This window comes from Amblyomma americanum, chromosome 10 (genome assembly GCF_052857255.1).
Source record: "Amblyomma americanum isolate KBUSLIRL-KWMA chromosome 10, ASM5285725v1, whole genome shotgun sequence".
Classification (NCBI taxonomy): domain Eukaryota; kingdom Metazoa; phylum Arthropoda; class Arachnida; order Ixodida; family Ixodidae; genus Amblyomma; species Amblyomma americanum.
In genome coordinates, this window is record NC_135506.1 from 125,185,164 (window position 1) to 125,213,014 (window position 27,851).

The 27,851-nt window shown below is 47.4% G+C and overlaps 1 protein-coding gene across 1 annotated transcript in view; it reads left to right on the plus strand.

Moving 5' to 3' along the window:
* The window catches only part of LOC144108690 (uncharacterized), a 344,153-nt gene that overhangs the window by 235,036 nt on the left and 81,266 nt on the right, over positions 1-27,851 (plus strand). Inside the window, exon 5 of the mRNA XM_077641861.1 lies at positions 19,215-19,355. Within this exon, the coding sequence (XP_077497987.1) occupies positions 19,215-19,355 (141 nt within the window). The remainder of the gene's footprint in view (positions 1-19,214; positions 19,356-27,851) is intronic.

Below are 27,851 nucleotides of genomic sequence, written 5' to 3' on the forward strand. Positions count from 1 at the left end.
TGGTAAGTGGCCAGCTGCCAGTTGCCAGCTTCCATTGCTGTTAGGTGGAGTGTGCTCAAATCAGGTAGCCTTAATTCGAAAAGGACATACTGTCTGGGGGTGATGTGGCCAGCTCCCAGTTGCCAGCTTCCATTGCTGTCAGGTGGAGTGCGCTGAAGTAACATAGCTCCACTGCGAAAGGTCATCCTGTATGGGTGTGAAGTGGCCTGCTCCCAGTTGCCAGCTTCCATTGCTGTTAGTTTGAGTGTGCTGAAGTCAGGTAGCCTCAATTTGAAAAGGACATCCTGTCTGGGGGTGATGTGGCCAGCTCCCAGTTGCCAGCTTCTATTGCTGTCAGGTGGAGTGCGCTGAAGTAACGTAGCTCCACTGCGAAAAGGTCATCCTCTATGGGTGTGAAGTGGCCAGCTGCCAGTTGCATGCTTCCATTGCTGTCAGGTGGAGTGCGCTAAAGGTAGCTTCAATGCGAAAAGGTCATCCTATATGGGGATGAAGTCGGCAGCAGCCAGTTGCCAGCTTCCATTGCTATTAGGTGAATGTGCTGTAGTCAAGTGGCTCCACTTCGAAAAGGGCATCCTGTCTCAATGTGAAGGGGCCAGATTCCAGTTGCCATATTCCGTTGCTGTTATGTTGAGTGCGCTAATGTAAGGTCGGTTCAATGCGAAAAGGCTATCTGGTCTGGAGGTGAAGTGGCCAGCTGCCAGTTGCCAGCTTCCATTGCTGTCAGGTAGAGTGCGCTAACCTATGGCAGCTTCAGTTCGAAAAGGCCATCCTGTCTGGGGGTAATGTGGCCAGCTGCCAGTTGCCAGCTTCCATTGCTGTCAGGTGGAGTGGGCAGAAGTCAGGTAGCTTCAATGCGAAAAGGGCCTTCTGCCTGGTTGTGAAGTGGCCAGCTGCCATTTTCCAGCTTCCATTGCTGTCACGTGGAGTGCGCTAACGTAAGGTAGCTTCAATTCGAAAAGGCCATACTGTCTCGGGGATAAGTCGGCTGCTGCCAGATGCCAGCTTCCATTGCTGTCAGGTGGAGTGCATTGAAGTCAGGTAGCTCCACTGCGAAAAGGTCATCCTGTCTAGGTGTGAAGTGGCCAGCTGCCAGTTGCATGCTTCCATTGCTGTCAGGTGGAGTGCGCTAACGTATGGTAGCTTCAATGCGAAAAGTTCATTCTGTCTCGGTGTGAACTGGCTAGCTTCCAGTTGCCATATTTCATTGCAATTAGGTGGAGTGCGCTAACGTAAGGAAGGCTCAATGCGAAAAGGTCATCCTGCCTGTGTGTGAAGTGGCCAGCTGCCAATTGCCAGCTTCCATTGCTGTTAGGTGGAGTGCACTAACATCAGGTAGCTGCAATACATTCACAAAATTGACAAGAGCCCAATTTGACTTTTTGAGAAAATGACATAAACAAATAGAGGTCCCTTTTAAGGTAATTGAGTGCTTTTCAAGAGAAGGAAAGTGCAGCAGGGGGCATCAGGCAGGTGGCTGGTAGGGATTAGAAAGTTCGCGAAAACTAAGTGGCTGTAGATGGCGCAGAGCATGACAATTGGAGCGATATGGGAGACGCCTTTGTCCCGCATTGTGAGACAGTAAGGCTGACACTGATAGTAGCTAAAAATTGTGCAGAGTTGAGGCTTGCACTACTTTTTTTATGTCATGCAGGCTATCCTTATCCCTGCTTATCCTCACCTGCTTAGTAAGCTGTCTGGTCTCCGAACTTCTGGCAGTAGTCCCGGAAGCTTCAAAAAACTTGTTCAAGGATACTGCAAAAAATGATTGCAATGGCAACATGTAAGCCTCTACTTTCATTTGTCTCAGCGCGCAACAAATTTATGTGTACACATGAATACAATAGTACAATATATATATATATATATATATATATATATATATATATATATATATATATATATATATATATATATAAATATATATAGCATTTAGACTATTTGTACAAGGCCATGAGAATCTCTGGGATTTTTTAAAACACAACATCCAATCTGCACAGCTGCAGGATGGCGCAGTATCTGTCACACATCTGGGCACAGCTGAAAAGTGCTGTAAGAGAAGGGATGACGAACTGAGAGAAGAAAGGAAGAAAGAGGTGCCGTAGTGGAGGGCTCTGGTATACTTTGGACCACCTGGGGATTTTAAATGTGCACTGACATCGCAGAGCACACGGGCACCTTTTCTTTTCGCCACGGTCGAGACGCTGCCGCCGCGGTCGGATTCGAACCTGGGTGCTCCTGCTCAGTGGCCAAGCGCCCTAACCTCTGAGCCACCGCGGCAGGTATGACAGATGTTCATAAAAACATTTTAAAGACAAGCTCCTATTTTGAGGATTACAGAGCAATAACAAACTATGAACAATCCGCGAAGGTTGAAAAACAGTTCAAAAAATCAGAAAACCTATATAAAGAAGGAAACTTCTCAGTACTGCAGGTAATGCACAGAAATGCAATGAGTTTTAGCTCTTGACTGTGAAAAATGCCCTAAACATAACCTGCAACTACCAGAGCACCTATAGAAAAACTGACAGTAGCACAATGCTTTGGAAAGAATCACTTTGTATTGTTTGTGACAGCCGCTACAGAGGACATGATATTTTGCACGAAAAAGTGTATCCATTCATGTTAACTACCACAATAGAAAAAAACACGCTGTAGCGCTGCATCCACTAACATCAAAGAGAAGAAAAGGGGTAGAAAGAGCAGAGCCTCCAGAGCTCCCTACTAATGACCCTACCTGTGTACCCTTTCTAGATGAAGTCACAAAGTACATCCATAGTGCAAACCATGTTTTCAGGTTTGATGGATGAACAGTGACCACACTGACAACAGTGCTCTTAGTTGTAGATATTTTTACATTGGGCAAACCAGTCATCTCAAAAAGCAATATACTTTCAACACACTGCAAAATGAACAGCAGGTGTCTCAGTTGAGCAATGCTGATGTCAATGTAAGCACCAAAAATATTCTGACCCGCAAAAGTCTTGGGGCATCACTAATATTTTCACGTAGTGGTGACGGCAGTCGAAGCAGCGATGAAGTTCTGAAAAAAACTGTTTATTGGGCTGACTTGCACCCAAAATAGATTGAGTCACTCGGCGGCGGCGAAACGACAAGCGTGCTCGGCGGTCGTCGAACAGAATGCCCGCGTTGTCGGCCGTGCTCAATTTTAATGCTGATAGTGAATTTTCGAGATAAAGCGTGCAAAGTTACTGGAAAATTCCAGAACAACGTAGAATCAGCTCTGCCTGGCTGCGATCAATCGAGATAAATCTAGTCGCGTCTTGCGTCGCAAACAAAGCGATAAAGTGGTGTGGCGGCAAATTTGAAAAACGAACAAACACTGCAAATATTCGCGGCATTACTGCCCTCTCAAAAGAAGCATCGATCCGATGGATTAAAACAAATAATGCGACTAGTAAGAGAAAAAAACGGATCTTGCGAAAATAGAGCATGGAAATGCAGCGGCCCTTAGCGCGCATAATACGGCTTCAGACGGACTACAAGGACAACTTCTGGTTGTACGCGGCGTCGCTGGAATGCAGACATTGCGTCAGGGATGACTTCATAATCCAGTTCACATAGCCGACGAAGAACCTTGTGTGAGCCGAAATAGCGGCGCAAAAGCTTTTCACTCAATACACGGCGGCGAATGGGCGTCCACACCCAGACTTGGTCTCCTGGCTTGTATTCCGCGTTGCGTCTCCGTAGGTTGTAGCGTCTGGCGTCGGACCGCTGCTGATCTTTGATCAGTAATCGGGCAAGCCTTCGAGCTCCTTCTGCGCGTTGAAGGTGGGCGGCAACGTCGACGTTCTCTTCTTTTGTAACGTTGGGCAGCATGACGTCTAGCGTAGTCGTGGCCTCCCTGCCATGGACGAACCTAAAAGGCGTCATCTGGGTGGTCTCCTACAGTGCAGTGTTGTAGGCGAAGACGACGGAAGGCAGGATGACATCCCAGGTTTTGTGTTCGGCATCGACATACATGACGAGCATATCGGCGATGGTTTTGTTCAGGCGCTCGGTCAGTCCGTTGGTCTGCGGATGGTATGCAGTTGTCTTCCGCTGGCTGGTTTGGCTGTAACGCAGGATGGATTGCGTTAATTCCGCCGTAAATGCTGTTCCTCTGTCCGTGATGAGCACATCGGGGGCGCCGTGTCGAAGAAGAATGCATTCCACGAAAAATTTGGCGACTTCTGCTGCTGTTCCGTTTAGTAGGGCTTTCGCCTCGGCGTAGCGGGTCAGGTAGTCGGTCGCTATGATGATCCACTTATTTCCAGATGTTGACGTTGGAAAAGTGCCAAGCGAGTCCTTGCCAATCTGCTGAAAGGGTCATGAGGGAGGTTCGGTGGAGTTCAGAAATCCTGCTGGTCGTGTGGGAGGGGTCTTTCGTCGCTGACAATCTCGGCAGGATTTCACATAGTATACGACATCGGCAGACATTCGGGGCCAGTAATACTTGTTTTGAAAGCGGCAGAGGGTGCGAGTAAACCCGAGATGTCCAGCTGTCGGCTCGTCGTGTGAAGCCTGTAGAACGTCTTCGCGGAGACAAGCAGGTACAACAAGGAGGTATGCTGTTTTGCTCGCTGCAAAGTTCTTCCTCACGAGGACCTCGTTCTGCACACAGAAGGAAGACAGTCCTCGCTTAAATGAAGTTGGGGGTGAAGAAACCTTGCCTTCCAGGTACTCGATGAGGCATTTTAGGTGGGGGTCCGAGCGTTGCGGCTAGGCAAAAGAGCTGGGGCTGATGGGTCCCAGGAAGACGTCGTCATCGTCGCCCGGTGTGGTGTGTCTACAGGGGCTCGTGAGATCGTGAGAGGCTATCGGCGTCAGAGTGCTTGTGTCCGGACTTGTAAACGACGGTGACGTCAAACTCCTGGAGACGCAGACTCCATCGAGGGAGTCGGCCAGAGGGCTCCTTCAAATTGGCGAGCCAGTACAGCGCGTGGTGATCGCTGACCACCTTGAATGGTCGTCCGTACAGGTAGGGGCGGAATTTTGACGTGGCCCAGATAATGGCAAGGCACTCCTTCTCATTTGCTGAATAGTTTGCCTCGGCCTTGGAAAGGGAACGGCTAGCGTATGCGATGACCTTCTCCAGCCCGTCGCTTTTTTGAACGAGAACTGCACCTAGGTCCACGCTGCTTGCGTCGGTATGAACTTCAATATCGGAGTTTTCATCAAAATGCGCGAGGATCTGTGGGGACTGTAAACGACGCTGATGTTCCTTGAAGGCTTCTGCTTGCGGCGCTTCCCATTTAAACAGCACGTCTGTTTTCGTCAGTTGGGTCAGGAGCACGGCGATGCGCGAGAAGTTTTTCACAAATCGTCGGTAATATGCGCACAGTCCGAGAAATCTGCGCACTGCTTTCTTATCGGCCGGCGGTGGAAACTGTTCAAAGCAGCTGTTTTCTGCTGGGCCGGGCGTACTCCCTCCTTTCTAACGATGTGGCCTAGAAACAGTAGCTCTTCGCAGGCAAAGTGGCACTTCTCTGCCTCTCTGTTAGGCCAGACGACTTGATGGCGTCTAGTACTGTTCGAAGTCTTTTGAGGTGCTCTTCAAAGTTCGAGGCGAAGACAACGACGTCATCTAAATATACCAGACAAATTTGCCACTTCAGGCCTACCAGCACTGTATTCATTACTCGCTGAAACGCCTCTTGTGCGGAACAGAGACCAAATGGCATCACCTTGAACTCAAACAGCCCATCCGGAGCGATGAATGCTGTCTTCTCGAGATCTTTTTCGTCGATCTCAATTTGCCAGTAGCCGCTCTTGAGGTCCATCGATGAGAAATATTTGGCGTTGCAGAGGCGGTCCAGTGTGTCGTCGATGCGGGGGAGGGTGTAGACGTCCTTCTTTGTTATGTTGTTCAAGCGGCGGTAATCCACGCAGAATCGAAGTGCGCCGTCTTTCTTTCTCACTAGAACAACCGGTGCCGCCCATGGGCTGTTTGAAGGCTGGATGACGTCGTCGCGAAGCATTGCTTCGACTTGGTCCCGGATGGTTTGTCGTTCTCTCGGTGACACACGGTAGGCGCTTTGACGGAGAGGTCGGACGTGTTGGTCCGTTATAATGCGATGCTTGGCAATTCGCGTTTGTCGCACCTTCGGCGATGTCGAAAAACACTCACTGTAGCTTTGAAGCAGATGGCGGATCTGGTCTTGTTTGTTCCGGTGCACGGCTGGGTTGATGTCGAAAGTGGGCGAGTTCTCTTGGTCAGGCGAATCTTCTGCAGAGGGGTCGGAGAGGGTGAAGGAGTCTCGTACGTCGGATATTTCGTCGATGAAAGCAATCGTCGTTCCCCTGTTAATGTGTCGGTATTCTTCGCTGAAGTTAGCAGTACTTCGGCCTGGCCATTGCGGAAATATGCGATGCCTCTTGCGATGCTGATTCCTCGGTCTAGAAGCAACTGAATGTTGCCCTCGGTGATGGCTTCAGCGTTAATGGCTTTCGTGGCGCCTACGGTCACGATAACGCTTGAACGGGGTGGGACGCTTAGTTGTTCCTCCAAGACACTCAGGGCAACCCGATTTTGCCGAAATTTAATCGAAACGATCGCTTCATCCGTCGAAAGCGTGATCAGCTTGGATCGCAGGTCGATGATTGCCTGATGCTCATTAAGGAAATCCATACCCAAGATCACTTCGCGGGAGCATTGCGGTAGCACAACAAAGGCGCAGGATAGGTATGTCCTTTGTCCGTCATTCGCCCTGTGCGTCGTCCTAATTGCATAATGAGGTGGCCCATTGCGGTACGAATTTGTGGGCCGTCCCAAGCCGTTGTGACTTTTCTCAGCTGCGCAGCGAATGTTTCATTCATCGCCGAGTAATCGGCTCCTGTGTCGACTAGAGCGGTAACTTTCTGGCCGTCGATAGTCACTTCTAAGTCGGAGGTCCTGGCTCTTGCATTGCATGTCGCTCTCGGCGTCGGGTCACGGCTTCGTCGCGTATGCGAGTCGCGGGTGGGGCGTGTGGTCGAAGCTCTTCAGGGTGGCGGCATCGTTTTTAAGGCAGCCTGCGTCGTGGTCGGGGTTCTCATTGTGTGCGGCGTCGGTGCAGCGAGTGTTCGTTCTTCATGCGGCGTCGCAGGTGCAGCGTCTTCATGGGGCGTGGTCGGTGGAGGATCTTCGGCATTTTGCTCGTGAGCAACTTCACCGCCAGAGGTTGCTGCATTCAGTTTCCCCTACGGGGCTGGGAGACCTTCCTTGTACCGCGGCTGCGTAGCTGCGGCGTGGCGACGCAAAGCGCGAGGTTGACGGCGATGGTGAGCGCGAAAAGCGGTTCGGCGTGTACTCTTCTCGACGCAGGTACTCGTTGATTTCCTGCGCACGTTGTCGGAAGCGTGGTAGCAGGGCGTTATCGGCAAATCCTCGAAGAGCGATACGTCGGTACGGGCAGTGACGAAGGATATGGCCGGCCTCACCGCAATGGAAGCACAACGGCGGGTTGTCGGAAGTCCTCTAGGCGTCGCATTTCCTGGGGCTTGAGCGTCGGTCATAGGCTGGGCGGGCGGGGGTTGGGAGGCGGCTTTGTGGAACAAGTGGCTCATCTTGAGGAGGACGTGTGGATTGTCGTTGGGGCTGAGCAGTCCTTACTGCAGCGGCGTTGGTCATGGTCTGGGGTTCTGTGGCCGTCGGGGTGCCAAGTGCCTGCTGCACTTCTTCCCGTACCACATCCATCAGAGTCGCTGCGTGTGGCTGTGGGGAGGACGGCAGTAATCGGCGTAGCTCCTCTCGGGCGATTTCGCGGATAACTTCCCGCAAGGTGTCGCTGGTGGTGGCCGGCGTGTCCGAACGGATTGCACAGGCAGGCGAATAGCGATTGTACTGCCGAGCTCGTACGTCGAGGGTCTTCTCAATCATGCAGGCTTCTTGCATGAATTCCTCTAATTTTTTTGGCGGCTGGCGGACGAGGCTGCCAAAGAGTTGTTCTTTTACGCCGCGCATTAAAAACGGAACTTTCTTTCCCTCGGTCATCCCAGGGTCGGCGCGGCGAAATAGGCGCTTCATCTCCTCGACGTAACTGCGGACGAGCTCATTCGGAAGCTGGATCCTGGACTCGATGAGTCGTTCGGCTTTTTCTTTCCTCACGACACTGGTGAATACCTTCAATAGTTCTCTCTTGAATAGCTCCCATGTCGTAAGGGACGACTCGTAGTTTTCGTACCTCGTGCATGCGGAGTCATCCAGTTAGAAGAACACGTGTTCTATTTGTGCCGCATCATTCCACTTGTTGAATGACGCCGCGCGCTCAAATTGATCCAAAGATTATTCAGGGTCTTCGCCTAGGGATCCATTGAAAGTTGGCGGCACCCGCCGCTGCTGTGGTATGATCGGTGACGACATCTTCGGCGAGGTTGCGGTCCTCGTAGCAGCGTCTTTTCGCTGTCTAGTGCGGTCCGGCAGTTTCCGGAATTTAGGCTCCTCTCCTTGGAGACGTCGGCTGGCTCGCTGAGCTGCTGGTTCGTCCTCGGGTGCGAAGCACTTAGGGCTGGCTTCACGACTTGAAGGGGGCGTCCGGAACATGGAAGGCTACCCAGCACCTCCACCAGATGTCACGTAGTGGTGACGGCAGTCGAAGCAGCGATGAAGACGGACGAAAGGGTCTTCTAAAAGAAAATTGTTTATTAGGCTGACTTGCACCCAAAATGAACTGAATCACTCGGCGGGGGCGAAGCGACAAGTGTGCTCGGTGGTCGTCGAACAGAATGCCCGCGCTGTCGGCCGTGCTCAATTTAAAGCTGATAGCGAACTTTCGAGATAAAGCGTGCAAAGTTACTGGAACATTCCGGAACAACTTAGAATCAGCTCTGTCTGGCTGCGATCAATCGAGATAAATCTAGTCGCGTCTTGCGTCGCAAACAAAGCGATAAAGTGGTGTGGCGGCAGATTTGAAAAACGAACATACACTGCAAATATTCGCGGCAATATGCAAGCCATGAATTTAAATGGGCATCACTCTTCTTAAGAAAAAAGGTCAAACTACTCACTACCTGGTCAACTTTACTGGTGTACAATGGATGTTCAAAAGTGTGGTTTCCGACTTTTTAGCATCCCTTGACACAAAGTGCATTCAATATTCTGCATTTTCGCAGTTCTTATTTACCTGAAAATAGCACCACTTGATCCGTACTACTAAATCTGCCGGTGAGGGCACTCAGGAAGGTCGTTCAAAAAATTCCTATTCTTTGTTAGAAACTGCCTTTTCTTCATCCTCTATACTTGCGCATTTCGACCGTGATGCTGCACCAGGTGCTGTGCAGACATATTTGTGAAGTGTTTTATTGGCACAAGCAGAAAGCTAACTTACGTGTCACAATTATTTAGTTAGGTGCTTAGGACTTAGTGCAAAACTAAGTCCCAGGACTTAGTTGTGCAGGATGAATAAAAAGCAACAACGACCACAATAATTACACTGCAGCATATAACCTTAACAACGCTGAGTATCAAAAAACAAGTAGGTAATGTGTAAAAAATGAATCACCCCTCTAAGTTCACCATCATTATTGCCAGCCAAATGTTCCACTGCTGGAAAAAAGGTTCCTCCAAATGATCCTAAAATAAATTATTCCTATATTCCATACTCATGCACAAAAAAATAGAAAATTGGAGCAGTCACATTTAAGCATAATACTGCCCTTGCCTTGAAAAAGACTGCCAATCAGAGGAAAAATGTCTTTAGCAGTAAGAACATGAGCAAATGCAAAATTACTGCATGATTAGAAAAGGCCATGGGCACATATAAAAACTCCAAGAGCTGTCCCTCTGCATACACTGAAGACAATGTGCCATGTGAATTTCAAGAAGGCGGGAGGTGTCTCATATATCCCTAAGCAAGAACTTTTCTACTGAAGAGTCATACTCTACTCTAATTTCACTAAGAATAACGCTACAGGAAGCACAGTGGAAACATCTCCCAGCATCATGTGTGTACACTCTAGATTCATCCCTGTCGTCCACACTGCTCTGCAACCCCTCCGCTGCCCATAAATCTGCCCTTGTGTCGTATCTAATACTCTTTTCTTGCATTGATGAAACAACTGCCTTTATGGAAAACATACAGGCAAAGGAATTCAAATGTAAGCCATGTAGTCGAGCTCACTATCACCTTTGGGAATCCCAAGCTTGAGACAGGTGAGGTTAAAAGTTTCTTCCACCACACACACATATGGAAGGCTGGGATGAAAAACAAACTTCTCTTCATGGCCCAGAAGCAGACACGATGCGGTGCACCTATTTGGACTAATGCTGCAGACAAGGCAAGATTGTTAGAGAAAAACAACTGATATTAATAATAAGAAAACCTACCACTTATCACGATTTTTATAAATGAGCTTGGTCTATTTGCTATCCGCCAAGACCATTCTCAGAGCTAACAGGATAGTCAATTACATCGATTAGTAGTTGTATAAGAAGAATGGTGAGTTGGGTGAGTTGGATGTAGTTCATTTTGGCGGTAAAATTCAGCGGGAACGGACGATGGACAGAGAAAGGGGACAAAACAAGCGCTGAGTAGTTGTATGCAGATCATTGCATGAAATACTGCCTAATGTGCCCAAGCTGCATGCTCTCCAACTGTTTTGTAACTAATAAGTCAGCATATGTGTGAGGGAACAGTGGTTAGTTAGTCTGGTAATGAAAGCTGACTGTGCTTTCATTCTGGGGTTGTTATAAAGGGCTGACTTGCTAGTGAATATTTTGGCAGTATTTGGCAGTTGTTACGAAAATTTCACTTTCCCAATGGAGATGTCACGATACAGCAGAGCAGTGCAAAATGCAGGCCAAGATGTTTATTGGTGAACGCTGCCTGAAAGAAAAATAGGATGAACACGTCACGAATTGAAGAATGCTACACGAGTCTTTCATGATAAAGTAGTTTGGTCACATGACGCAGTCTGTCCACAAATGGGATGGGTATTACACATTCATAGGTGTTTTATACCGGGTGTTATAGGGAAGACCAAGTAATTTTCAAAAACAGGATTTTTGAGGTAAAAATATGCTTTTTGCAGCATGGTTTTGCCACTGTTCGCGGACGTCCGAAAACCTGTGATTCATTTTAACTAGTAAGGTGGTTAATTAACTTTTAGCAATTAATTTTTACTATTAGAGTTAGGCACCTGGTTGCAATTAGAGATTTGTAACCAGTCGTTAGCGACCGCCATATCAGTTTTTAGAATTTCGAAGACATGATTACTCTCGGCGCTGTGGCCCCCAAAATTTGGTTACATCGTGCCAAAATACATGCGCAGTTTAATAGCATGCAGGCAAAGAAACCCATCCAGTGCACGTAAGTAGTCGAAACAGCCAAGTAATTAAAAAGTTAATTATTAGCAATTAATTAACCAGCTTACTACCCAAGATCAATCACCACTTTTTTGGTGTGCCACTGTTGGAAGTACTACGCTGTGAAAGCCATGTTTTTACCTCAAAAATCGTATTTTTGAAAATTAGTTTTCTATGTAACACCTGATCATAGTGCGGGGAATGGTCAGGTGCAGTGTTCTGGCCGCATTAAACAGCCTTTTGTCTGGCCGACCACGGCAATATGCACACTGAGAGAGTTCGCAATGTCATATAATGTAAAAGGGTACCAAATAAGTGTAAAGTGAATGTTTTTACCATGGTGCTCTGCAAATTGTCTGGTTTTTGTGCATTTGTCAACTGTCAGTAAGCCAAAAAGCAGCATGTCATGCCAAACACTGCACCTTCATATTCTGCACTGTAGGTGGAGGGCAGAAAATGTGTATCATTTGTGCATGTAATTCTATTGGCCAGCCATAATAATGTTCACAAACCGTTTTTGATTGGAAGGCTTAGTTGGAAGGCTTAGTTGGAAGGCTTTCCAACAGAAGTAGCTGGCAAGGCTGCACTTATTCTTTCTGCTCTCTACATTATCCCGTGTTTCTTCACTGTTTTCAAATGTGTTTCATCAACTATGTCAAGTGTCTGCATTACTAGGAGTCTGAAGGGGAAGTGCTACATTATCTGCCAGCCAAACATGGAGCGGAAAAATATGGGAAGATAAAATGAAATGAATAGAAACAGCACATGTTACTTTTGAAACAATGACTGCATACAAGATGATAGCACGAAAACATGGCCTTCATAAAATTGATGCTAGATTAAGGAAGAATGATTGTTGCTGCCACAGCAAAGCAAACGTTTTAGTACTAAAGGTAGCTTAAACAATTCTTTCTAATTTGTTTCTGCATACGGTTCTGCATTAGTGCATGCGGGTAACTGCATTTTGTCTTAAGGCTGAAAAATAACCGATAAATAAATTTTTCTCTAATGATGTTACGGTTTCAACAGGTGCTTAGGATATATCACATGAGGCACTAAAAACAGCAACAATCCGTGCCTCATTTCATTCAATATGATGCTAAAGTCAGCCTGCCTCGACAACTAGAATGACAACAAATTAAGATGCAGCGATTATATTGCTTTTTATTTCACAAGTTAACTATATTAAACATAGATGTGACAGCTATTGTTACGCCATTTGAAACCGGAACCGAATGACAGAAAAAATTGCAACTATTTTTTAGATAACAGTTTAGAAGAATACAAGTGGTCATACACGGACGCTGATGCCTTAAGCAATATTAAAAAGGAGGAAGCACGCAACAGAATCTCTGCACCCATGCTCGTTTATACTATGTGCAGCACTCTATCTGTTCTCAGGGAGGCATTACTTCAAAGTAATAGTTCATAATTTAAATTACCCCTCCCCTCAAGACAAACAAATCATTAACAGTGAATATGAATATGTTAGGTTTATGTGGGTTTAAAGTCCCAAAGCGACTCAGGCTATAAGAGATGCGAATATAATTATTTACTGCCATACTTATGCATCTTTTTTTGTTGACTACAATGAGCAACAGAGCAATGGTAAGGCATCCCCAAAAAAAGCAATCATGAAAACTGATATGCACCTGAAACTCCATGTGAAAATCAAGCAGACATGTAGACAGACATGCACACAGATATTTAAATTCACCTAAAAAGCAACGCACTACTAAAAAGACAAACACACCAAGAAAACGTCAAACAAAAAATATTTCGAACTACTTAATTTTCGTGGAATTACCAGTCAAGTTAGAACATCCCAAGTCATGACAGCAAATTTCAGCCGGAAATGTCTCTACTCTCTAAGAATTCTGTAGCAAATATTACAGAAGGCAGCCTTTAAAAATGCCACGCACATGGTTCACAATCTACTACACAATAAGTACAAGGCAGGCATTTCGATGAGTATCAGTGGTCCTGCACGCATCTACACTGCACTTCTCCTCCCCTAACTTACTCCAATATAATTTTCTTCACTGTACTGCCGCTGTGCTCCTTAACAGTGCAAGATTGCGTAAGCAGTGCGTGGTCTCTCGCCAAAATGGTTAATATTTTTCTTCATGTTAAATCAACATTGGCCCATAAGACATGCTGCTGTACAGAGTTTCGCATTAATTTCTATCCAGTGGGGTTCCTCAAAATGTGTAGTAAGCTCTGCAAAAATGCAGCCATCCTACTTCACAGTGCATGCCTTGTACCTGCGACACACTGACTACTATAACGGTGGGCCAAAAGAGTGGCAAAGGCATGTTCTTTCGTCTAATCTGTGTGCTCCCAACTGCACTGTGAAAGCTTCATGGGAGCCAAGCATGGTGCCACTGATATCACGTGGAAGCCATCCATAATATTGAGGCTCCTGATACCAAACATTCCAAACAATACCTCGGCAGATACATTACCACTTCCGAGAACCAGCTACACCAAGTAACAATGCTAAAAGGACACTGAGGAGAACTCTATCATTTTTTTTTGTTAGCAAAATCTGATAGTTCGGCATTTCATGGCTTTGTTGCCGCTTTTCCGGGCGCGAAAGATGCATTTATTTCAAAGAAATTTGGATTCGAAGTTGAGAAAGTTTTTCCCGCCACTGTGATTTAAACTCGAGAACTCTTATGACGACACGGAGAACTCTTATGACGTCACAGAACGGAGTGACGTGATACGTGACGTAAATGCAGACTCCGTGATTTCTCGCGGCTACCGGTGCAGTGCGCAACCTTCCTTTGCCAGCCTCAGAGATTCGTGACTTCCATGAAGTAAGGAAAATTCCTCCAAGGTGGCGCCTCTTGTCCTAGGAAGTCATCACGCTTGTACTTGCGAGATTGGCCTGTGGCGGCGACACCTGTATTTTGGTTCTTGCTATTACAAGAGCTTTGTTTTCAGTAAGAGTGGCGTTTTTGTGATCAGGAGCTGCTATTTTATCGATACAAGCCAACTTCAATTTCTCCTCCGTGTCCTTTTAATCCCGTCCGCAGTGATGCCTCCATAGGAATCTGCATACAAGGCTGACATTAGCGACGAACCTCGTTTGTCCATATTTTTAGAAAAAGTAACAATGTCCTACACAAGCAATAACCGCAGACACACTTTGCACTGCGAAAACTGAATGAGTTAGTGCATTCGATGAATGCAGGAAGGAAACGATTGAATCCATGCTTACAGAAAGCACTATTCCTTCTAGCACTGGCTCCTTACAGCAGCAAAACACATACCATTGCAATGGAATCCAGCATATTGTATCAAACTTGCAGGGCAGTGGACACTTTAGTGATCCTTTCGATTCCTTAGCGATCATATGAATTTTTCGTTTAAGGCAATAAGAGCTACACTTGGGCTTTGACACTAGTGCCCAAATACAACCTGCACAAATCCATTCATCACAATAACTCAAGACTTGACAAACTTAACCCAAAAGTAAATTGGAGCTAGAAAAAAAAGAAAACTAAAGCAGAGGTCCGTAAAAAGGTTTGTTTTGGTTTATGGGGGTTTAACGTCCCAAAGCGACTCAGGCTATGAGAGACGCCGTAGTGAAGGGCTCCGGAAATTTCGACCACCTGGGGTTCTTTAACGTGCACTGACATCGCACAGTACACGGGCCTCTAGAATTTCGCCTCCATCGAAATTCGACCGCCACGGCCGGGATCGAACCCGCGTCTTTCGGGCCAGCAGCCGAGCGCCATAACCACTCAGCCACCGCGGCGGCTCCGTAAAAAGGATCGCACCCTAAACGTTACGGCTGCTACAAAGACAAGAAACTGTCATCAGCTCTTCAAAACTGTTACACAGTAACAATTAAGGAATCACCATCAAATTGCGCAGTGTATGGAGGAGATACGCTATTTTAAAAAAGGAACATTATGTTTCTATGTGTATAAGACCTAATGAAAAATAAGAATCATAAAATGAACTGCATTTGCATTTGCTAATGCATCTGCAATATGTGCTCTAGGTCCAAACCACATTTATATTTTTTGGAAACGCGAAATACCCGGATACGGAAAACACAAGTGCACGGGACAAATCACTCTATGTATAATTTCGTGGTTGAAAAAAATGTCAGTTCATACCACACTCTTCCAGCTTCCAATTTCAACCCAAAACGCGTTACAGAAAATCTCGACACAATCAAGGATTAAGGTCCACCAGTCTAAAAAAATTGAATCTCCAGCTGGCTGTTTAAGAGCATTGCTTTGCAGCTAGGCTACCTGCCGAATAAAGAGAAGGATTCATATACGCGAAAAAGAACAAGCGACGTGCTGAGGCGGCGCGGTAAAGACGACCGCCGTTCGCTCTGTAGCTTGGTAGGGAGACGCGCTGGGTGGGACTCTAGCACAAACCAAGCACGATCGATAGCCCAAGAGCTATGGATTCCAAACAATGACCCTCTTAACGTCTCCGATTTCCCGCATGGCGCATCCTCGCTGCGCCCCTCTTCTCGAAACCGACCGGCTCAGGCAGCCGGCGGCGGCGGCGGCGAATTTCTCCGCCTTCGTGTCTGTGCTAGCGAGCAGCGCAGCGCCGACAGGCGAGACGTGCGACCTGCACCAGCGAAAATCTGTTCGTTCTACAATGCCTGCAGGGTACGCCGGCGTTCGAAGCAAGGCGTTTTTATAACACGAGCATAATTTAGACGAGAAAACTTTCGCTTTCTCATTAGCAGAAGCTGCGCACTTCTTCAATTGGCGCGAAGGGCTTGCGTTACACACGACAGCATTGAAGTCAGGCGATCTCTAATAATGGTCTTCTGAATGTATACGTACCTTGGAAGACAGAAGGACTTTTGCAGCCCAAAGGTATGCTTCCAGCACGACATGGCCCACGTCAAATGTCTTCGGAACATCTCTGACAGCTCCAGGCGCCTCCCACCGCCTTGACTGCCGCAAACGACGCTGCTGCGCATGCGTCGCTCACTCCGCGCAGGCGCGAGCGCGCCGTAGCGTAACTGCGAGCTGTATTTCTCCGCGAAAGAATGAAGTTCGACAAAGTGTAGCGTACTTCTTGCTTTTTTTTTTAAGCAGATATAGAGCGTGTAGTGTGCATGATGTGTTTGAACTGTTTTACCACAGGGCCCTGCTCATACGTGCAAAGAATCAAACGCTCAAAGTTTAATTCTGCGTTTTAATAGTAACATAGCAGAAGCGATTTTGAAGTGATACCTATCGCTGCGCCGACTCACGGGGCTTACCACGTTCGGCTTTTTCCCGTAAATGAACGGAAAGTTCTTGCAGAGCAGCTTCCATTGCTGTTAGGTGGAGTGTGCTAACGTAAGATAGCTTCGGTGCGAAAACACCAGCCTGTCCGGGGTTGAAGTGGCCAGCTGCCAGTTGCCAGCTTCCATTGCTTTTAGGTGGAGTGCGCAAATGTCAGGTAGCTCCACCGCTAAAAGACACCATTCCCGTGGGTGAAGTGGCCAGATGCCAGTTGCTATTTCTGTGAGGTGGAGTGCACTAACGTCAGGCAGCTCCACTGCCAAAAAGCCATTTTGTCCGGGTGTGAAGTGGTGAACTGCCAGTTGCCAACTTCCATCGCTGTCAGGCGGAGTGCGCTAACGTGAGGTTGCTCTACTGTGAAAAGGCTATTTTGTATGGGGGTGAAGTGGCCAGCTGTAAGTTACCCGCTTCCAAGGCTGTCAGGTGGAGTGCGCTAACGTAAGGTAGCTCCGCTGGGAAAGGGCCATTCTGTCTGGGGCTGAAGTGACCAGTCGCCATTTGCCAGCATCCATTGCTGTCAGTTGTCGTGGGCAGAATAAGGCAGCTCCACTGCGAAATGGCGATCCTCTCTGGGCGTGAATTGGTCAGCTGACAGTTTCCATTGCTGTCACGTGGAGTGCGCTAACGTAAGGTAGCTTCAATTCGAAAAGGCCATCCTGTCTGGCGGTGACGTGACCAGCTGCCGGTTTCCAGCTTTCATTGCTGTTCGGTGGAGTGCTTTATTGGTCTGAAAGTAGATGCGGCTACTTTTAACTCTTGATGACGGTCCATGCGAACTGTTGTTGTACCTACCGTTGAGCTTTTTGCCTTCATTCAGCCAAGAGAAATCTAGACGAGTGAGGCTGCTGCTGCTGTTGTATGCCCTTGAGCCTTTTAAACAATATTAATTCCAATACGTACATTGAGGTCACGAAAAGCACGTGATAAAGAACGCAGCTGCATGATGTAGCCCAAATAGGCGATGGATGTTAGCGAGCGATGTAAAAAAATTCATAGATATGAACACGAACAGTTCAGTGCTAATAAAGTCTGTGTGGGAGGCTTATTGCTGACGCCGTGCACCTCTTTGCTTTGAGTGCCCGTTTTATAATTCATGCAGCTGATGAAGATTTTCGTCGTCTGAGTTGTGCAATTCTCGACATATTTATCGTAATTAGCATGCAAAAACTTGTCTGCTCCGATAGAAGCGCTCGGTTTTGCTTGTGCCTGATTGTGATAAGGTCTGCCTTTACTGCTTTGTTTATTTTGCATTCCGGCCGCTGATTATACCAAAAAATAACAAGATTGCAGTTAATATTGCTTAAGTACAAAAATGAACAATCCTTTCTCTTTCCCCTTTTTCTCCCTGCGTTGTTCTTTTGAAAATTTTTATTTTTATTGTTTAAAATTTTATTTTTCTTTTCAATTCTCAGCTGTCTAAATTTTCTGTTTTAATTTTACTTTTTACTTTTATTTTATACCAAGTAACCCTTCTCACTCATTTACAACATTTTTATCGAATCACTCGCGAAAAACGTGCTTCAAACTTAGCTTTTAATTTCATCGCTTCAATTTAATGAATTACAATTCGTCCCCAAAACTTTTCCTATTTCAAGATCCACTAACGCACTACCTAACACAATCAAAATTTTGCACATTTACCTCAACAGAAGAACATAATCGCGTCGACAAAAATTGCAGACACTTTTTCCTTGCGCGACATAACCATATAATGCTTTCGCATTAAAAACTATGTGCATTCATTTTTAAAAATAAAAGTGCAGGAAAAGTTGCAAAGCGCCGTTGTAGCTGAAAGTTTGTTTTCGTCGAGAATTTTCTTTATGGTTCCCAGCAACCATAACCTTGGGAAACACACCCACGTTTTAAACAGCTGATCGCTGGGGAATACATGATTCAAAGCACGTTTTTCCCAACTTGACCTCAATTTTTAAATATAAGCTCTCCATAACACCGCTAAACAATACAATGCTGATTATTGTATACGGCGATTCATCTAACCGCAATAGTTCTTCTCTCGTGTGGTGGTCGCTAATGATTCGGCAGCTGAGTGTGAAATTCAGCACTAATATATGTCCTCCGAACATTAGTCACTTGTCACACGTATGCAAATGCGAGCAGATGTAGGTTAATGTAAACACTGCAGCTCCCTTTCATACAATAGCTTTATTACCGACCACTGAGATTGCTCAGAATATCTATGGCCAAGCTATGTCGTACACGAAAACCTGCGCTTCCTACAAAGAGTTCTCTTGATGCAATTCACTCATGCCTAAACATGCCTTCACATAACTGTCCACAGGGCCCAAAACACGTAGTGAGGACGCTGAACAACAGGGAAGGTTTGGCAGCCTAGCCATGCAGCGGCGCCGAGCAGTGAAACAGCCGAATATGTCGACACTCGCGAACAGTTTGCACGTGGAACGCATATTCCAGATACATTTACGTGGAGCTTTATGCACACTTAAACCTTGCTCGCTTAACTGAAACGTTGATCCACATATTTCCTCAGCTTTATGTCTGGAACGTCGGTTCCGTTTTCATAACAGGAGCTTACAAAAAAGGTTCATTAAGCTCCTGTTACTAACTGTAATTTAAGTGGAACCAGATCAAGAGCCTATAAAAATAGTCCATCAGTCGCCTTCTTTCTTCCTGCGCAGTTCAACGTCGACAATAAAGGCATGTTTGATAGAGCACAAGACAATATAATTGGCCTAATCAACGTCTTCATTGAAAGCGACAGTGGAGTCGTGTTCGAGGTCCACCAAACATCAGAAGACAACGACGTGATTTTCGACGTGGTGAGTGAAAGTTCTCTACCCCGTTTATCTTGTGAAACTAACTAAACCGGCCCGAAAGACGCGGGTTCGATTCCGGCCGCGGCAGTCGAATTTCGATGAAGGCGAAATTCTAGAGGCCCGTGTACTGTGCGATGTCAGTGCACGTCAAAGAGCTGGAGTTGGTCGAAATTTCCGGAGCCCTTCACTACGACGTCTCTCATAGCCTGAGCTGCTTTGGGATGTTAAACCCCTAAAAAACAAAATAAACCAAACCAAAACGAACTAAAATTTTGCAATTTTAGAGCTTCGCCGTACATGCGCTAGCCGTAAGCTGCGTTTTTTTCTTCAGCGAACTATATGTACTTCGTTCAAAGAAACTGTTGCGTTGCCATTGCGTGTTGATTAGAATTTCCATCAGCAGTGCTGGTTTAAGTAAGAAAGGTTCAGCGAATCTTGCTTGCACACAGTTCTGCTGATAGCATAAATGCAGGAGTGTGTTTCGTCACAGACGTGGCGCGCATATGCTGAAGGCTGCTCTCATAAATCGAGTGCTAACACCGCCCACGAAGATGACGTCACCGCGTCATTGCGAAACGCATGCAAAATGTCAACATTGCAATATTTACATTGCAATATTGACAATGTCAATATCTGGGGGCCTGCCGGATCGCGGCGGTGCATGCAACCATGGACTGGGGGACCCACTGAGGAAGGCAAGCACACTATACCTAATAAAAGTTCCTCCTTCTCTTCCTCTACGCTTCTGCTTTTATTGCCATAAACGTGGTGACGCTAGGATCTGGTCAGGTCTTACAAGAGACTTTCATATGATTGTTTCCCCATCAAAATAGGCTGCTTCGTTGAAAAATCAAAGAAGCCACACTAACTACAGCAAAAATTGGGACACGTCGACCTCCCTAAGCAAGCCTTATTGCAACACGCAGGAGTCAAGTTTTGATTTAGAGTCTAGTTTAGGATCCAGGACAATAGCTAGTTTACGCAGGCAGCAATTAAGCCAGCAATTTGGCATTTGATCTGAAATTACTTGTGAAGCAGAGGTCAGATTTCAATACGTCAGTTAGTAAATTTCGGATCTGGACTAATTTATCAAGTCGAAGCGGTACATACAGTGTCATGTGGGTGGAAATAATGCATCATATGCAGCACAAACGAGGTAAAAATGTGCACAGGCCACGGAAGCTGGAGCTGTTGATCGAGAATGTGTTCTACGGCTGGCAGAGATAGAAGGGATTAAATGCAGCAGTGAATGAGACAAGGAAATGCGGAAAAGAGAACCGTGAGCGGGTAAAATCAACTAGCCAATGGGGTTGCGCTTCTCGTTAATGCGCTTTATAAGCTCAGCTGCTGGACTACTAGAAACGCAGGTGACCGCATACGGAACATGTAATTCCAATAGTGGGCGGCTCTGGGTTTCGACTTGGCCAGTGTGCACAGCGTTCCGCCGCCGAGTAGCCTCGCTTTGGATGAATGGCCATCGCATTTACAGCACGCGCTACTCTGGTACCCTCTCAGGCAAGCGATATATACCTTACCAATGGCGACATCGGCCAGCAGACGACGACGTGCGCTACTCTGGTACCACGGGTCGCTGCCGCGCAACCTGACTTTTCTCTATTGCCGACCCTTCGCCACCGCTTTTCTTCTCGCACTCTGTTCGAGGTCAACGTCTTTCATCCTCCGCTGCGCTCTGCGCTCGGTTGCACCAACGACGTCGAGGAACGCCGCTCAGCCGTGAACGGGAGCCTAATAGCACGCTCGAAAATGTCACTTTATGTACACGTCAGCAAATATACGTTGGTAAGTAAGGGTGTTGTTGCGGGCTAGTTGGCTTAACATTGCTTAAAAGGAAAGAGCGCAAACAAAGGACGAGAAGAGGCACGTACAACACAGGCGCTGACTCACAACTAATCTTTATTCGAAAGGTGCACACACATAAGTAGTCTCGAGGCAAGCTGTCGGCTTAGTCAACATCAGGGGCTGTGTAAAGGGCCGGATAAAAGGATAAAATGAGAGAATGAAAACAACAAGATGTAGGTAAAGGATGGACAATGGGCATTCGGCCGGGTAAACAAAGGGACGTGGCTATGCACTTTATGTAAGAGAGTTAAGAGGTTAAAAGTAATATAAGATCACTTGTCTAGAGAGGCATTCTCTTTTGCAATATGTTGATGAATGAGCTGCTGACACGTGCCGCCACGGTTTTGATTTAGGTAAGCTCATGTATCTCACGTGTGCGTTTTCCGTGGTATCTTTTCCAAGCCTTTGTTTCAAGCGTGGTATCTTTTCCAAGCCAATAGAGGATGTGCTCGTGGAGCCCGAACGGGGCGAAGGAAGCATAATCTCGGTTGGAGGTGAGCCGGCCGATGAGGGAGCGTAGCTTGGAACCTAAGCGCTGATCTTAATCAATGTTGCGGGAGTCTGATATAGAGAGAATGCAGGCGTCAGTCACACATTCGCTGTAGGAAGGCGAATCGACAGGGTGACGGGACAACCAATATTGGTCTTGGTGCAAGCAGCCAGACTTGTGGACGAGAGAAAATGAAAATTCTTGAAAGCGAAGAGCGCGGCGCCTCGGCTGACCAGTAGAGTCTTTGAAAGAAGAAAGCCACCATGAGGGGTGGTGATCTGTTATAACAGAGGACTGTTGCCCAAACAAGTAACGGCAGAATTTGGCAATTGCCCAATTTAGGGCGAGGCATTAAAGCTCGGTGATAGAATGGTTGCGCTATGGCAAGTAAAGAATAAGGCTGGCGTATGCAATATCATGCGAATCTGATTGCGTTGCCGCTGGGCAAGTAGGGCACCAATGCTATGGTTCTTCGCGTTGTCTGAAGTTCCGCGGAGGTTGAGGACCGATGTGAGCCAAGACCGGTTGAACAGTGATGGCACTGATAAGGTTTATGATAAGAGCGAACTCGGTGGATTGAGGGTGACGTTAGGTGGTGGAGTCGTCATAGCAGAGAGGGAGGTCCAATTGCAAAATGCCATAGGAACGGTCAAATATAACTGAAGAGGCTGTTAAAAAGTCAAATCGAAGGATCTCGTCCTGAGGTCACCCGGTCAGGACTCGAGTTATCTGGAATATGATATGAATATGATATCAGCCAATGCTGATTCGTGCAGTGCACGTTCAAATCACGGCAGTGGTGCTGCCATCAGAGACGCGAACGGGAGACGTGGCGGCTGGCGTTAAATCTTTCTCTAGGCAGCCGCTAAATAGATGAGCTCAGGACACACTTGGACACCAATGTGAATAAGGGCAAGGACGGGGACACCATTCACAAGAACATTCAAGAGAATACGTTGGGCAAGAGGATCTGCAGGCTGGGTCAATTAAGCAGCCTCATCGCCGCGGTCTGCATCTGATAATTTTTCAAATTTTGGGGGAGATGCATGGCGAAGAGTTGCGGCAACTAACAGAAAACGGAAGCGGTGGATTTGCGGGGATGGTGAACGGTGCGACCACAGAGCTTTCGGAGCGGGATCGTCACGGAGAGGATCGGTACGAGGTGAGGGACGCCGCTGGGCGGAGTGGCTGCTGCGGTCGATGAAGAAGAGACGGTGTGGCGAGGACCAAGGGCTGCGGCAGAGACGGGAAATCTGTTAGACGCGCGAGCACGTAAAAAATTGCCGGATCATCAGTGGTGCGCCATTAGTCAGGATTGCGGTACGGGTATCGAGGGGAGCAGCGGGAAATAGAAGTGGCAGCCGCGATCATTGAAGGGTCTAGGCTGGCTTTGCTGTTTTCCACGAGGCTATCAGAAGGTACGGCCATGTTTACAACCTCCCGTAGAACTACGGCCTTCATCTGCCAGTGCTATCCGGTAGTTGCAAGGTAGAAACCGCGGGCGTCATTGCCTCCAGTGCAGGGCGCACGATGAGGGTTCAGTTAGCCTGGTCGGAAGCTGTCATAGTTTTGACAGATCATCGTATAGAGAGCTGGAAGCAGTGCTCGGCAGCCGGTCAAAACAATAGGAAATGCGCCTGTGTTTCGCCGCACAATATTCACAGTCGTTATTCGGCTTTGGTAAGTCCCTTTGAGCGTACCGGGAAAAAAAAGTCTGGGAGAAAAATATTCTGCAAGTCCGTTCATTTGCCAAAGCGATTGACAAAGGAAATGAATGCTTATTCGACATTTCGCAGGGAGACATGCATGCTGCACGTTTAATCAGAGCGCTCCCGAGGGCACATATCCAGAAAAAGCTGACGGTCGACTGAGGCCGCCGAGGTAAGCAAGGAATACAGAAGGTTTCAGGGATAACGAAGAGTGGAAGGGGTACAGAGAGGGTTAGGAGAGAGAAGGAAAGCCGGAGGTGGGGAGGAGAAAGAGTGGTTATGTGTTCGGCTCCGCTGGTAGGGAGCCGAATGTGTAAATGAGGGGTACTCGGCTCATTGGGTGCCACGTGAAGCGCGCTTCCGCCGCAGATGACGACGAGACCGGAGTGCTTGTGCAGGGCCACGTATCATAGAAACGATCATGTCACACGGTGTTCCGCCGTCGTTCGTAGTTAAATGAATCGTGTACTATGTCCTTAATGACATGTGCGCTGATTTGTCGATGAGGTGGAAGCATTTTCTTTCACGAGTGACGGACCAAGTGCGGCGGACCTTCGTCGTTCTCTGCGATCTGAACAACAACGCACGCCGACAGCGCCAAAGAGTTCGGCCGGGTAAAACAATCACGCCAACGCAGCCCCCAAGAAGCGCCACTTTGAGTCACAAGAGGTCCAGAACGCGTAGCGTAAACAGCATTAAGATGCAGCAATGAGGAAGGCCTAGAAAGAAGCCCGCACGCAAAGATGCGTGCATGCAGCCGAAAGAATTTGTCACGAGCATGTACCGCAACAATTATTTTTCGGCGTCAATTCGTCAAGACACTTTTGGTCACCGTTTCTGTGTGTGTGTGATCGGTTAGGCACAAGGATAATCTTTCCAGGCTTCCTATCGGCAAGTATGGAGTGTTGGACCTCGCATTCGGAGAGAGTGACATGAGGCCGTGTCGTTTGTCTCGTACGCGCAAACATGCAATCGAGTCTATAGATTTCATGCAGTCCACTTGTTCTCACACATTCCTGTCGGATCACTTGTTCCATGCCCCTTAGATTTTGAAGCCTAGCTCTTATGCGCTCGTTCTTGGCTAGCGGGACGTAGACGTCGGCGGAACAGGCAGTACAAGTAGCAGAGCGAAACGTTGTCTGGAAGATGACTGTGACGGCAGGATCCCGGAGGATAACCACCCGCGTAACGCGCCACCTGCCAGTCATGAAGAGCTGAGGTCGAATTTCGCATTACCGGCTGCAGCAACCTGTGTCAATTCATTTTATACAGTCTTAATCTCGGTTCCACATAAACTGCCGTGGTACCACATAGTTTCCGGTTAAAGCCTTTGTTTGATTTATTTTATCCGCAATGAGGCTCGTTTCGGCTCTTTAAGTGGGACGTGTATTTTCGCAGCCCTTTTTTCTACTTTATAAGGAGAAACTGTATGGAGCATTTACTATTACTGGAGCAACCAGCTCCTTGTTTTTTCGCGAAACGGCTATGTGGAACAAAGGTTCGAGTTACTTCATGGCGCGTTCCGGCGATAAAACGGTGGCTTGCACCGCGATGGGAGCCTTCTTTTTACTTTGCCATAGGGCACGTGAACAGAAGGCTGCCGATAACTGGGAGCCAATGGCCTGAAAGTTCCCACCGGAATGGGGCCGCTGCTCTCTTCGCCTCAGCTGCCAGCGACAGCCCTCCGTACGTTTGCTTTGTTTATTTCACTTAGATCCTTTAAAGTTCTCATAAAGTGCTGCGTCCTGGCATACCTGCACGCGGATTGCCTTCAACTTGGCCTTCATCTCTGCCCTGTTGATACATACCCCATCGCTGTGGCCCGCAAGCCACGGTTCGAGAGCGGTTTTCATCACGGCCTCGCCGGCTTCTCCGCTGACTGGTGTCCACCTTGATATTCCTCTTCGCGGCGCCGCTTCAGGAGAGGCCCCAAAACTTTGCCATTTGTCGACTCTCAGTTTAACCTGCGTGCGCCTTGACGGGCACTCCACTTATTCGAGCCTGTTCGCTGTGCCAAAGTAAAAAGTGTAGGTTGGATTGAAAGAAGTGCATTGGCGGCTTCAAGTGACAACAATAGTGTGCGTGCATGTAGTTTGGATAGCCTTTCTTTCTCTGTCGACCTCCAGCGCTGTATATCAACAACAGGAGCGTCTGAATTGCCGTTTCATTGGAATAGGGCTTCTGCACAGTAAGCACGTCATTGAGCCTACTGTGAATTTTACTCTTGAACAAATGGATGGTTCCGATAAATGTGCATCATTTTTGGGACTGTCTGGCAAGACAGTACGTTTTTTAGTGCGAAAGGAATTCTAAGTGCAGTCTCGGCGAAAGCCGTGGTATGATTGCAGCCTCGTGGTGGGTAACGTGACTCAATTTGCAGCGGCTGTAAAAACCTTTGGTTTTGGATTTTGAGGATAGGAAATGGCGCAGTAGTTGTCTCACGTCACGGCGGAAACCCGCACCACGCTCTAAAGGAAAGAAGCTTGGAGTGAAATAACGAAAAGAGAAAGAGGTGCCGTCGTAGAGGGCTCCACAATAATTTCGACCACCTGGGGATATTTAACGTGCACTGACCATCGCACAGCACACGGGCGCCTATGTGTTTCGCCTCCATCGAAACGCGGCCGCCGCGGCCGTGTTCGTACAAAGGAGCTTCGGCTTAGTAGCCAAGTGCGCTGCCCACTGAGCTACCGCAAGGGTCTGTAAAAACAGGTGTAAAGTGATTTGGCAAGGTTGGGGATGTGATTATGGCATATCCTGGCATAATCCACGCTCAAATATAAAATGCATTACCCGAAACTTGACAAATAGGTGACCTCGGCTAAAGGCGACGAAAATTGAAAGGTGGATTCCTGAGAGGTCCCAACGTGGCCCATACCCAAGTAAGGCATGGACCACCGAAATTTGTCCTTGAAGTGACTTTGAATGAAATGAAGGAAAATTGAATGGCGGGTTGCTAACATATACTTATGGCGCATCTCCAACGTGGCCCATAGCGACATATGGCAAGCACCACCCAAATATTTTTCCATGCAATGACCTTGACTGAATTTGACAGCCGGTGAATGTGGGTGTGCTCGGGTGAAGGACAGGCTTGGCCTAATCTAGAAATGAAGTTAGCCTCTCTCCAAAAATGATTTTGGCCCACCCCCGAAATTTGCGTAGCCCACCGCAAAAATTTTAAACTTAAGTGAACTCACTTCCTGAACAGACTTGGAACACCACCAATATGGGCTTGGCCCACTCCCAAAAAATTGAAAATTGAGTTCACCCATGCTCGGAACCGACCTCGTACACGCCCAAAATTTGCGTTGCTCCCGAAATTTGGGTGTCCCATCGAGTTTTGGCAATGCTAAACAGCCAGCCATTTCATTAAATTTCTGTACGTGGAAGGCTGCTCATAACTGCATAGTATGAAAATTGAGGACTGTTTTTTCGTGATCTCTATATGAAAGCCAAGCTCAGTTGGACTGTACTCCACAGAAACACGAATGCCTTTTGCTTTGAACGACGTGTTTGCGACAACGGTTTCGTTTTATGCTGTTTTTAAGTTTAATCATTCATAACTGTAAGGCTTGTTAGGTTCTTAATTGAAAGGTCTCTTTCTAGCACGAAAATTTCCTTCGAGGGCCCACTTCGTTCAATAACTTTTCGCTAGATAGGCAATGCTTTCCGAAAAAAAAAAAGCGGAAATTGCTTACAATCTCCCTTTTATAAAGGATGCTGCTAACCGACAATAATAAAATAAAACTGTTCCTTGTCTGTGTTTGTAAGTTCTCGAGATTCTTGGGATGCAACTTGTAGTGATTGTTTCCTTTCTGTACCCGCACGTTTGTCAGGAATTCAAAGTAAAGCATTAGTTGCGCGGGTAATATCTTAAAAACATTCTTTATTGCCGCAGTGTTAGCCATTTACTGGCGCCACCATGCGGTGGGACAGCACTCGCTGCTCTTTGCCTTCCCCGGCTCGTGCGTTGGTTCGCTGAATGTGTCTGCTTTGCTAGTCCTGGTGTGCCTTTCTGCCCATTCTGACGGCTTTCAGTGACATTTTGGTGGAGGTGCTGGATATTTTCCAATGCACGAAGAGCTCCCGGGAGCCTCCGACGGCGCCCAGCTACACCCCGTGGACACAGCACCTGTTCACAAGGCAAGCCGCCGCTTGCGAGGCTAAACTCCTAAGTTTCGACCCCCGACGGCACGACCCTGCGCAATGACGTCCACTGCGACAAGTCAGACCACCCAAAATGCCGTCAGTTTCTCGCCGCTGCTTCTTCATGCGCCTCGCACTCCCGCGTCGTTTCATGGCGACAATTTCGAAGGCGTGGAAGACTGGTTGGCCAGCTACGACTGAGCCGCTGCGTTTAACCTGTGGGACGAAGACCGCAAGCTAAGCAATGTCTATTTTGTCCTGGAAGACTCCACGAAGACGTGGTTGAAGACC